At 37.6% G+C, this 13129-nt stretch overlaps 1 protein-coding gene across 6 annotated transcripts in view; it reads left to right on the top strand.

Moving 5' to 3' along the window:
• The window catches only part of WDR33 (WD repeat domain 33), a 105628-nt gene that overhangs the window by 52137 nt on the left and 40362 nt on the right, over positions 1 to 13129 (top strand). For 3 of the 6 annotated variants that reach the window (XR_010918147.1, XM_067538838.1, XM_067538841.1), the window contains exon 7: positions 1426 to 1523. Coding sequence is in view for 5 of the 6 variants with exons in the window: in XM_067538838.1 (XP_067394939.1) it covers positions 1426 to 1523 (98 nt within the window). In the remaining variant the exon portion in view is untranslated. The other 3 variants (XM_067538840.1, XM_067538842.1, XM_067538839.1) reach the window with 3 other exon arrangements.

Here is a 13129-nt window from a genome sequence, read left to right as displayed (position 1 = left end):
AAATAAAAAACACCTGCATAGTTCTCACGAAATAATAATAAAAGCTAAATAAAGTGAAGAACTGCTTGGCTTGGTGAGGCCAAGGTTTCCACTAATACTGAAGACCCACACAGATTGCCACATCCAGAAGTCTAATGTTAACATTGGAATGGGTTCTTCAAGATTTGAAGTTGTAAGCAGACCATTGAAAAGAAGACTGTAGGACATTTTGCTGGTTCAGTGTTGATGCTTCAGTTGTGCAAATGTATATTTTATATAAAAATGGAGTCTTAAGTGATATTTTCTCAGTAAGATGTATATGAAAGATGTTTCTAAAGTAAATATGGGTAAATCTTTTTAGTAAGATATGTCGGTAGAAGAAATGACTTTAAAGTAAACCTGAAGAGGAGCTGCAGACCCAAAATAAATCTAATGCAGTGTTTCTTCAGATTGGGGTTCTGCCCCTTGGTGGTAAGAGGTTCAGTGCCACAGAAACACTTTCTATTGAAGTCACCGCTTTCCCCTCTGATGAGATTCAGGATTTCTTGACAAAGTTTGATTACAAGACGTGTACATTGGATGCATTATTGGTTTAGTGTATCATGTCCATACACTGAATTTCTCCAACATTAAGCCCCTTCCTGATCATAAAGGTCCAGGATTTAAAGGGGATTGCTGTTGAATTAACTGAAGAGAGACTCTTCCTTGGTCTTTCACTGCACCAGAAAGGAAGTGGCTGCCTGTCAGTCGCTGGAGATGGTCTGACCGTAGTCACATGGCTAAATAACCCCACACTTTTCCCAGCGACTTTCATCAAGCAATATTGATCAATTTGGAAGCATCTTCCATGGTTGTAGAATTCCAACTTCATTTCACAGAAGGAAAAAATCTTCCTCTGTTTCTTTTCATATGTGTGGAACATGTTTTATATAAGAATTTTTCAGCAACCAGTTCAGCTGCTAGTAGCAGTAGTCTCTTCCTATTCCCCACCATTCCTTATTTTTGCTTGTCTTGCTGCAGGGCACTTGTGGCTGAAGAGGAAATTTACTCTTCGTACTCTCCCCTGTGCTTCTGCACAATGTCACTTTACCACTACCAACAACGTGAAAGTCTAGGAAGCAGTTGCTCTGGAGTCAGTTTCATGTTGCTGCTGGTCTCACAGAGAAGGTGCTGCTGAGTACAGTCCTAGATAGGATAGTGCTAAATATAAATTCTGGATTTTTCCTCTTGACTGGGGACTAAAATGGAGAAGTAAATCTTCAACTAAATTCAGTCTTGTGATGAAATGTGTCGATTGGCAGACACTATGTTCAATTAGCAGCCCTTATGTTCAAATGCCTCTTTCAATGTATAACACCGTACAGTTTAATTTTGCCCTGTCTGAGAAGCATAGATAATCTGTTAAATGCTGACTTCTTTCCCCTGCTGTGTGTCTTCATGTAACAGTTTCTCACCCACGGATAATAAATTTGCTACATGCTCTGACGACGGCACTGTTAGAATCTGGGACTTTCTACGTTGCCATGAGGAGAGAATTCTTCGAGGTATGTGTACAAATAGTACTGATTGGGGTATTTCAAAAGGGGGAAAACATTTTTGTAATTGTGTTCACAATACAGAAATATCAGCTTGTCTCCATTTTTTGTATGACATCCCTACCTTAAATCCTCCAAGCAGATAATACCACCAGGAAAACAGATCTTTCAGTTGGCCACTGTTCTCTCCCAGTGTCCAAACAGACAGCAGTTCAGATTTACATTACCCAAGTTTATTGCTTATTTAAACTCTTTAGATTTTGGAGTTGGGTATAAAGATGCTTTCCTTCTCCTGGTGTTGGTAGAAGCAACTGGTAGTAAGGCAAATATATTCCTAATCTTTCATCAGTGCTTAATAACTGTGACAACATTTGCTCCAGAATACACACATCGTCATGCAGGATGTGCTGTTTTTCAGGGAAGTAACTTTTTGAAAACACTCATTTCACTCTGATTTATTCAAAGAAAGTCAGTTTCTGTTTATCAGTTCCTCTGTAGAACATAATATTTAGATGGACAAAAAAGCTAAGTTTTGACCACACCACACAGTTTACATGTTAAATGTCATCTTAGCTTCTCAGTTCAGTAGTCACTGTCCAGTGTCTGTGAGAATCATTTTAATTAGATACAGTTCAGGCACTTTCTACCTGTTTTTCCTGTAGCAATAGCCTATATAAACTATTCCTTTCTTTCGGAAGATGCCACTAAGTTTTCTGAGTTCACCTGCTAATGTTCATATTATCAGACCAGTACATGATGTAGTAGATGTAACAGCATGAAATATTAAGGGCTGTATTAACACTGCCGTCATGTCATGAGATATAAATGGGAAGTTGGCATGCAGTCTACAAGGAAGATGACTTTAACAAAACACTGGAACTCCTCGTGTAGGTGCCTAAACTCATTTGACATTTGCCAATGCAGAAGATTTTAAAATCTTACATATCACACTTGGACTTGGACCATTTTTACAAAATAGAATGTACCCTGCTTCTCTTGGTGTGTCTCTTCTGATTTTATCCTTCTGAACCTTACTACTATTGAAACTTAGCATTTCTTTACAGTCTTGGTTTCTTGATTTTCCATCAGAAACATTACTGCAAGAGTTTCTGTTCCTTTCAGGAGTTGGCAAACAAATTTTTAGGGCATATTATTGGTATTACAGTTATGCCTCGAGGCACCAGTCCTGAGGACCATTTGCTATGTGCTGTACAAAGGATCAAATTCTGTACTGATGTATATCCCATGCAATCACATTAACTATTCAGTTGATAAGGGAGGAGGGATTGCATTAGTGCAGAGTTCAGTCCAGTGTGTAGGTCTTACATTAACTTAATTGCTCTTTTCCCATCTTCTGTATTATCCTGCATAGAAGTCTCTTAGGCCCAGGGAAAAAACGACTTAAGACTGTCAGGCCAGTATATAAATGATATTTGTACTACATTTCCTTTTGTTGTTTAATTCACTTGAAGATTGGGATTGTGTGTTCATTCTATATAGTTTCATTTTTAAATACACTATAAAATTGTGTAAAAAGTGTATAATCCATCATATTTATGTATAGCAAAATAGATGAAAGAGAATAGGGCTTGCACTGTCCATATAAAGTATGTACAATACGCTCCTTTTTTACTGACTATGTAAATCAGCAATATTGTCAGATCTTCACCACCTGTCATAATTAAGAGAGCACATGGATTCTTATGACAATCTTTACTTTTGCTTGCAGAACAAAAAAAAGCCTTTGTAAAAATGGTGGGAAATGTGATCTCCTCTTCAATCAGGAATGTAAAACTGGATTTTTTTGGTGCCCTGTGCTGCATAGCTGATTAAAGGAACTATATGGGAGCTTGTTACTTGTCCTCAGTAGAGAGAGATGTAATATGGGCTTTATTGCTCCAAACCTTCTTTATCATCTTCTACGTATTGAAGTTTTTAAGTATTATTTAGGATTGTCTGGAAAATTTTCAATCCAACTACACATTTTAAAACATATGCATCCTCCTACTACTGATGATTGGTTTAAGATTTGTATTCACTTAAAAGTTTTCAGCCAATAAAGTTGCAATGGGCTACATGCAAATTAGAATCTTAAAAGGATTTCATTAAAACTAATGGATACATTAACGTATCTCTCAGTTTGACCTGTCCAGTTATGTCTGTTTATGCTACTTTATACTTCCTTTTTCTCACAAAAACTATTCTTCAAGTACTCTGGTTAATACTAATGCCATTGAAGTTCAAAACTATTAACATAGTTTTGGACTAGAATTTTTATTCTTAAAATATTACACTATTCTCCAGTTTTTGAATATCTGTTTATAAAATACAGATGAATCCAACACTTCACTGTCAGTGTACATAAAAAAAAATGTTCACTGAGAGACAAAATGTCAATAACAAGTTGTTCCTGCTGACTTTGCAGCAACAAGTTAATGAATGCTATTTTAAAACCACCCTGAGGATCTTGTACAATGCACTACCATGCTGCTGAAGCACATTTCAGGATTCTAGTTTACTTCTAGGCTAGCAGGGCCAGAGGGTGCAGCAAGGGCAGTAGGTCAGATTCATCTCTCATATAAGATGATAAAACTTCATTGACTTAATACAGCTGCTTTTGCTTACTGTAGAGGTGACCAAGTTTGTTCATTTCCATTAGATGAGGAAATGCTTCTTGTTGCTCTTTGGAAAAAATTCTAGCCAGGTAGGGTGTGGTGCCGATGGACTGATCTTCAACTGAGGATGAGGAAGAGAGAGATGAGGGGTGGGGGATTGAGGAATTCCAGAGAAAGCTGCTGTGTTATCATTGAGGGTAGTCAAAAAGCCATTATCATTTTGGTTTCACTAGAAACATGGGGGGCAGTTAGCATTTGCCAAATGGAAAAGCACAAATGTAGAAGTTAGGTTGACCTGTTTTGTGCCCTGTTTTGCTTTTTTAAGTTGTAAAAAAGGCCCGAATTAAAAAGAAAAAAGCCTGACTCAATCCTTTAGCCTCTCAGTTGCTCAACTTTCCTTCTTTTGATGTCATTGTCTTGCTATTTCTTCAATTACTATAATCTTTCAGGGCAGACAAGACTTATTTTAGCATTAGAAACTCATTTGCATTTTTAAAAAATAGTTTCAAGTTTATATTCTACATCATAAAGACACAAAAAGGACAAAAGCTTGATCTTTTTGCTTTGTAGATCACCTTTAAGAAATTTATTTCGAAGGAGAACTTCAGGTTGGACAGAACTTGAAATAAGAACAGTAGTACAAACAGCAGTTTACATTTTTTTGTTCTCCTTAGTGATAGTTGTGTTCACCTTCCCCTCAGCCTAATTTCTTCTCCTGTTTATGCAGAGCTGCTATCCTGTGTTACAACAGCATATTCACATGTTAACTAATGTGATGTTACATTTTTGCAGTATGAAAACATGATAGGATCAAGTAGGAAGTTAAAATAGACTGGATTGGAGTCAAGCCCTTGTTTAAACATGCTCATTTTTTTTATAATAGCATGTGGGGGAAAAATGTTATGGAAGGTCAATAATTTTTCTTGTATGAAAGTCTTTGTTTAGGTCTTTATAAAGGCATTTCTGTTAGGGCAAGTGAAACAGAGAGGATAAGTCTTTGGTCTAAAAATTTTATTATAAGGCTCACAAATCAAGAATTTGTGCTTGTAACACCTTTTTTCTCTGAGAGCTTACATGTTCACATTTTTGTAGGATCACATGTTCCATCTGACATTGGTGTACAGAAATTATATGTAATAAACTTCTGGTGTCATTTTATTTTCTGGAAAGCTAAGGTAGCCATTGACTTTATTGGAAGGTCTTGAATCTCAGGATGTTGGTCTCGAGCCAATGTGGCAGAGAAGATGTTTAAATACCATTTGTAGTAAACATCCCATTATAAATTTCAAAGAACAGTGTGAACAGAAGTCATAGTTAGGATACACCATTTTTCTTAAATATGCTAGTTATATTATAAGGTCTACCTGAAATAGAGAGCCTTTGTGCATAACACAACTGATAGTAATATTAAAGTTCATATTGTGCCACAATTTCTTCTGTTACCTATTGAAATAAATGGAATTGCGCCTTGTGTACATGAGACGTTTGGCCCATTGTATCTTGTGGCTAAAATACATAGTTAATAGTTATGTAACATAACATGAAGAAACTGTAAGTTGCAAACATTGGCGAGAGCTGAAGTCCAACTCTGTTACTAAATACATTGGCCAATTAAATGATTGGTCCTTGATCCGAAGAAGACTCAGAATATTCTGGGTAGCAGTTGCTGAGCTTTGCACTTGTATTGCCAGAACATACCTTAGTATTGTAAATTAATGGATATAAGCAATAGCTTTCAGTAGGCTGAAATTACTTTAATCAATTTCTTATTCTAGTTCTCTTTGAGCAAGATTATATAGTTACAGGAACTTTTGAGAAAGACACCTAAAATGCAATAGACCTAAAAGCTATCAGGAGTGCCCAGAGATTGCTATCCACAGTTGGATAAATTGTTTTGTGCACAGGGGGATGCAGTCATTTGTTTTGAACCCTAGTGTTTTTATCCTTAAAACTGCAAGCAGACTAGAAAATTAAAGCTTTTCCTCTTGTCTAAAGCTTTCAGACTATAATCCATATCCAAAATGAAATAGGCAATACATTGAGCACTTTTGCCTTTGTACTATATTAAAAATTGAGCCATCTTCTTGCTGTGTTTGATTTTGGGTGGTGGTCTATTTGGGTCTCACTACTTTTGATATAAGTTGTCCCATAAGTGTTGGCCTGAGAAATTTATATATGCACTTCATACATATTCTCCAAATGTATTCCACAGCTTATCTTAGTAACAAGGTTCATAAGAATTCACTGTTCAAACAGAACAGTAATTTTCATTTCAAACTATTCTTTAAATCTACTTTTCATCATGTTCACTACACAACTCCTTTTTCATATTTAACTTTTTGATAGCAGCAGTTGCAGTGCAGTACTGTAACATAGTAAATATCCAATTTCTCCTAAAGTTTCACCTCTACCCCTTTGCTATGTTTCATTGCTATCTACTCCGGTAAAGCACCCTTCTCAGAAGTGATGGGAGTAATGAAACAGCATTGTAAAAACATGCATTTTAACAAAGATTCAAGAGCACTCTGCATGGCTGAAATGCAGACTTGCTATATTGTGCTTTCCTAATTAAAAAAACAAAACAAAACCCTTTCATGGTGTTTTGTTATGCCAGGTCTTGGTGAATCTTGTATTCATATCTCCATAAAATTTGCATTAACAAATTCCTTAAATCCTAGTCTGCTTTCAGAGACACCTGTCTTCTTCTGGCACACCTAACTTTCTGTGCTTGTCTTAGAACAAGAGCTTCTGATTATCATTCTAGGTATATTTAGCCTCCCATTTCCCCCCAGTGTTTATGGATAGTTATTTAGGAGAAGTGGAGGATTCAGATTCCAGCTACCATTGTCCCAGGCTAGAGCTGTGTTCCAAGGATTTTGGGGTTTAAAGGATTACCTGGTTTAAAATAAATCCTCTGAAAGGAATGGGTGCTACAAAGCTCTCCTGTGTCAGAAGGCCAGTGATGAAGTGATTGTTAGGAAAAGTTTAAAAGGATGGGTGCTTCTAGATTTCACTCTCCTATTGGACTACAGAATAGAATGATAAATTAAATTTTTCGCTCTGATAAGGCATGGTATTAGCCAAAGGCTTTTTCCTATAGTAACTTGGGTGATTATAAGCCACCATAGTTTTTGTTTTTTAAACTCTCTTATAGTATGATTATTCAGAGCTTATAAGTCACTATGGGTTCTTCTAATCATATAAATTACTATAAGGAAATTGCCTTTTGCTCATATCTTTAATGCCTTTGCTTTGATGGGGAGAAGGTGAATTTCCCAGTCAGGTATGAGAAAATAATCCAGGAGCTTTCATCCCATACCAAAAAAAAAAAAAGAAGTATGTGTGTGTACTGGAAATCAGTTCAATAGTGATAAAAATTTAGTAATCTTTTCATATGCTCGCAAGTTCAGAAACAGTAAGGAGCTTGGTCTGCTGTACTCTTGTTGAGTAACCTCATTCCATAAGTAGTCATGTTGAAAAAATCTTGAAGAACCCAGCTTTTTCCAGTCAATATTTTCTGCTTCTGGATCTGTTTTGGGTTGTAAAATATCCTAACGGTCATTCTAACATTTCTAACTCCTTTAATTTCTGAACGACTTTCTTCTATTTGTGTGGCTTTTTTTATTTCCCGGACAGGGCAGTAGCATTCCTTATCGGCATTTGGAAAAAATGCAGTCTAGTAATTGTTGGGGGCTTGGGAACCAGGATTCCTGAGTTCTGTTCCCAGCTCTGCACTGACTTGCTATGTTGTTTTGGACAAACTTCCTAACATCTGTATGCTTCAGTTTACCCTTCCATGATTCTGCTACACAATAAAAGTACTCACCTGTTTTATGAATGGTGTACGGATTACAAGGAATTTTTTGGGCTAACTTCTTTTAAATAATTAAGGAGCCTCTTGGAGTCTCTGTAACTGACTACATATAGAAGTATGCAGCATAGTTGTAGCCATGTTGGTCCCAGGATATTAGTGAGACAAGGTGGGTGAAGTAAAATCTTTTATTGGACCAACTTCTGTTACAGAGAGACAAGCTTTCAAGCCACACAGAGCTCTTTGTATTGACAGAAATTGTTCCAATAATAGATATTTCCTCACCCACCCTTGTGTCTCTACATATGGACGTATACATTCCTGAAAGATGTTCGTAATTTCTCTTATCAACACATCCTTTAGATCTGTATTCATGGCTTCTCTCTTTACATCAGTAATGGAGTAGGTTATTCCCAGTAACTTTAATCCTAAAGTCCTCCTTAACCCCAGGCTTGGTCTACATTATCAATATAAGTCAGTATAACTACATTACTCAGGGGAGTGGAAGTTCTACACCCTTGAGTAATATAGTTATATCAACCTAACCCCTGGCATTGATGATGCTATGTCAACAGGAGGGCTTCTCCAGTTGACATAGCTAATCCTACTGGGGAGGTGGAGTACCTATACTGACAGAATAAGCTCTTCTGTTGGCGTAGGTAGCATCTTCACTCAGCGCTACAGTGGCTCTAAATGTAGATAAGCCCTTAGTATTCCCTTTGTCCAAATTCCAAATGACTTAATTGGTGGTCCACCTTCTACAGTTTAATGGAAATTTTGAACTAGAAAAGCTGGGTCTAATATGGTTTATTACCCTAGTTCAACACCTCTATTAATTTTGTGTTAAAATCAGTAAAAGACATGGAAATGTCTCCCTCCCAGTATTTCACAATGAAATACTAGGGGAGGGAGAGATGTTGTATTTTTAGTAACTCACCCCATATTGTTTTGTCTGCCCCAGGGTTTGTCTAGACTAAGAAGAGAGGATAAGGTTAGGTGTGATTAGCTGATGTTAATTTATCCTGACCTCCTTTTCTAATCTAGGCATACCTCTAGAGTGCAATTGTTCTTGTGTTGCTGTTTATTTACAGCCTGAGCTGGTTGTGGTCCTGAGATAAGATTTTGAAGTTCTGGTGGCTTTACTGACTTGTCTCCTATAAAAATGTATTTCCACTACTTTTGTGAGCCATCTTTGTAGCATTTTGGTTCAGAAGGTAAGCCAGAGAGCACTCTGTAGTTTTAATAAAATAACCAGTTCAGCCCTGTTGAATTGCTAGCAGATACAGATATTCTGCTAATTATCACAAAAATAACGATCAACTTAGTCATAGAACTATAGTGTTAGGAGGGACTGCAGGGGCCATCTAGTCTAACCCCTGCCAAGATGCAAGATTTGTTGTATCTAAACCATCAACTATCCAGCCTCTTTTTGAAAACCTCCGGTAAAGGAGCTTTTTAAACTTAAACTATATTTTATGGATAACATTCATATTGTTGCTCACCCTGTCTCCTTTCAACACACAATTCAATTACCAGTACAGAACAAATTAGTTCTTTTCTCAGATGCTTTCTGTTTTTATATTTTTAATTGTTCATTTTTGTAGTAACTGCTATGTAAGCTACCCCATAGTCACCTGTTTCTTTCCTTTGAGAATATTTGAAACATTCTTTTAATCCTCTTTCAGCAACACACAAAAGGGAGACACAGTTAAGGGACTGGAAAGTATGTTATCCTATATCGTCTGTGTAAATTCTGCTCCCAAATACTGACCACTGTTTTGGTAATGATGTGTAGAGCCCTGCGCGGATACAAAAAAATGGATCCACATCTGATCCGCATCCACCAGAATAAACTTATATCCAACGCACAATCCGCACTCTGGATTTTATCTCTATCTACCTCCACACCCCTGGGCTGACAATTCAGTGGTTTGGGTTTGGCTGGCCAGCTGATGCCTTGGGCTTCTGGGGCCAAGTTGGAGCAGCCCAGGGTCAGCTGGCTGCTCAGCTCTTCGGTGGTGACCCCGGAGCTCAGTTGCTACAGCCCTGTCTCAGAAGCTGTCTCAGATCCAGGGATCCCGGAAAATCATAGAATCTGTGACCTCCATGACCACCCACATCCGATCCACAGTCCACAAAAAATGGTCCACATATCTGCAGATTTGCAGAGCTCTAATGATGTGGCTTTTGCTTCCATGTTGCTATTCCAGCTGAAGATCAAATTCAGCATTCCTATAGGCTTTAAGGAATGCGTTTCTTTTTAACCTTATGCATTTTGAAAACTTTCTGTATAATTTCATTAAAAATGTCTGGAATTTCTTTGAAGGGTTGACCTAATTCTGTGGGAGTCTTCTCTGGAAACATTCTGTAGACATTTTCTCTAGAATTACTTTGTTTCTATAGACGCTGTTCCAAAGGCTTCTATATAGATCTTCTAGAACAGATTCAGGATTGACAATAGTAGATTATGTAGTAAAGGAACTGAATAGCTGAAAAACCTTCTGTTCTAGCATTCCCTGTGTTCTAGTTATGCTGTTCTACATAAAATTTAAATAGTATCTACTTAAGTTTATTTAAATTTGTGTATATTTTTAGTTTTTAAATATTTTCCAGTTGTCATTTAAGCGATACAGTGATGGGCCTGGCCAGAGTTCCAGCAAATGTTTAATGCACAACACATTGAAGCATAGTTATAGTAGAGGCTGATCCTTCTCTTTGCTCTTGGACTAGGAATTATTTGGCATCTGCATGCTCTTGCTTTGTGGATGGAGGAAGTCCCTGCATCACTCTGCAGAAATCTTTCCCATAGCATTGCTTATATGGAGGTGTATAGAATTGAGAGGGGACTTCATGCAACCCTCTTTGCCTAGCAAACAACCTTTTAATCCTGGGCCAAAATGTCAATCTTTAGGCCAAATGTGGGCTTACATTGGCTCTAGGGTTGCCTATTTTGGTTGGAGATATATTCCTGAACGTTTTATCACATGAGACAATTCCTGGAGACTCTAGAACAATCCTGTAGGATTGGCAACCGTAGGAGCTGTGTACAAAAAGGTTATTTAAGTCTTACGATTGACCCTGTTTGGAAGACTTGACTATCCTTAACAAATGTTTTGGGATTTTTAACTATTCAGAATTAGTTTGATAATTCACAGGAGGGAAAGTATCTCCACTTTTGGATCTTTAGCTTCTATATGATATGTTGAGGCTACTTTATAACATAAAATATTCATAAGTATTTTGTTCCTTTTGAGAAGTACAAGAAAACTCCTGGACACTCGCCTTTTTCCCCTCTTTCCCTCTACGCTAGTATAAAGATATAAACTTGGTTGAAGACGTAATCCCCAATTCTATTGGGAAAGGTAGGTGAATAAATATAGCTTTGGTATAAATTAACTATAAAAATCACATGAAGGCTACATATTTAGATTAGATTAGGAAATGGAAAAGTTAAAATTCTCACAGTAACATTTAAAATTTACCCACACAGCTCTGCAGGGGCATTAAATATTTTTATATATTTCTTCAAAAACGCTAGTCTTACAGGAATCTGACTTTTGACTCTGTGCTTTTAACATGAGACAGGCTGGGAATTTTGAGCTCTATGATTTTAATCCTTCTGAGTCACTGATAACTGAACAAATCTCCATCCTCACCCCCACCCCACCTTCTCATGTGCCGATGAATTGGGAGTGAGCCTTCTAGAGCGTTCTTTGTTAGATTTGTATTGATCTTGGTCAAAGAGCTCTTCGTCAAAGTTGTGCATCAGATTACCATTCATACTCCAGCTCTGCTGATTGTGGTTGGTTTGACCAGCAGTGTGTTCCAATATTCCAGCAGTCAGTTCCAATAAAATTTAATATTTTAAAAAAATTGTGGTTTTTGGTCTAGTTGGCTCTGGCACACTGGGACCATGATATTTTTTTTGCTTTGTTTGGACTATCAATTTGGTATTTTTATGCTTCTAGGCTCAGTTGAGCCAGTTTTTGATGGGCTTGGACACAGTGTTTGATTTACATACATTTGATGCTTCATTTTAGCTTTGCAGGACAGTCATCTTTTGAGGTTTGCTCAGCACTTTAGCTCTAAGCTTCTATGAGATGCTTTAAATACTTTAGCGGTTTGAACAGAAGTCTTGCTTCTCAAACTTTTAGCATTTAATATCTCAGTATACGGCATATCATGAAATTCTTTGTTGACTACTTGCGTCAAAGTTTTCTTGTTCATTGCTGCAATAATTTTTTCTTTTATAGCTCTTTCTCACAGATTTGTTATTGATTTTTGTCTTAATAGGAAGGAGGGGGGAAGGAAGGAAGCTCTGCAAATTCAAGAAATGCACATGTAGCCTTACAGTGTCCCTTATGGACAGGGATAAGTGTTTCATTCTGCTCTTAGAAGAGCATCATTTGCTGAATCAGACACTTGTATGGGCTTATCACTTAGAGAGGTTAAACAGTGGCAGAAACACCTAAAGTCCCACCTAAGTGTCCATTAGAGGAGTCCTAAACATTGGCCCAGACTGCTTAGGATATGTCCTCAACAGCCTGAGGTGAGAGAGAGTTCGTACTTAGTGTTGGCATGTACCATATCGACATAGACCTAACAACTCTTCGGATCCATCAGCCCCACTGAACTGGCTGCTGTGAAGTGGTCAGTGATGTTCAACAGGTTGAACTTGCCTTATTGCATCAGGGCTTTAATGTGTTAAGTCATGTTCCTGGTCTTCAACTTCTTGAATGAAGCGTCTTCACTACCCGTGTACCATGTGCATGAGGTCCCAAGTTAGAACCAGCAGTCTTTTGATGCAGTACTTCACTCAAGATAGCTTTGCATTAAAACTTTCACACAGTCCATTCATGCTCAGTAACAGGAAGTGATCTGGATGAGCCTAGCTGGCAACAGTGTGTATTTGCATCTGTGTTTGATTCACTTCAGGTTCAGCTGTATTTTCTCAAAGATACTGGTACTATCTTTGTCACTTAGGTCAACGCTTTTGGTACTGATGGAGGAAACTTGGTGTCCCGATCTATTTCATGTGACACCAATCTTGAAACTTGCTGTTGCCATTGAACCTACCCATACCTGTGATCTCAGTGCAGTCAGTATCAGTTACTCTGACAGCACTGACTTCTGGATCTCCCCACAAGTGCATTTCTCAATGCTCATGTAGGATCAAGGGGGTTGACATT

This window comes from Emydura macquarii, unplaced genomic scaffold, assembly GCF_026122565.2.
Source record: "Emydura macquarii macquarii isolate MOO-44397 ecotype Brisbane River unplaced genomic scaffold, CSIRO-AGI_Emac_v2 contig_499, whole genome shotgun sequence".
NCBI classification, from domain to species: domain Eukaryota; kingdom Metazoa; phylum Chordata; order Testudines; family Chelidae; genus Emydura; species Emydura macquarii.
Note: the sequence above shows the minus strand (reverse complement) of the source record. Positions and strands in the feature narration are given on the sequence as shown.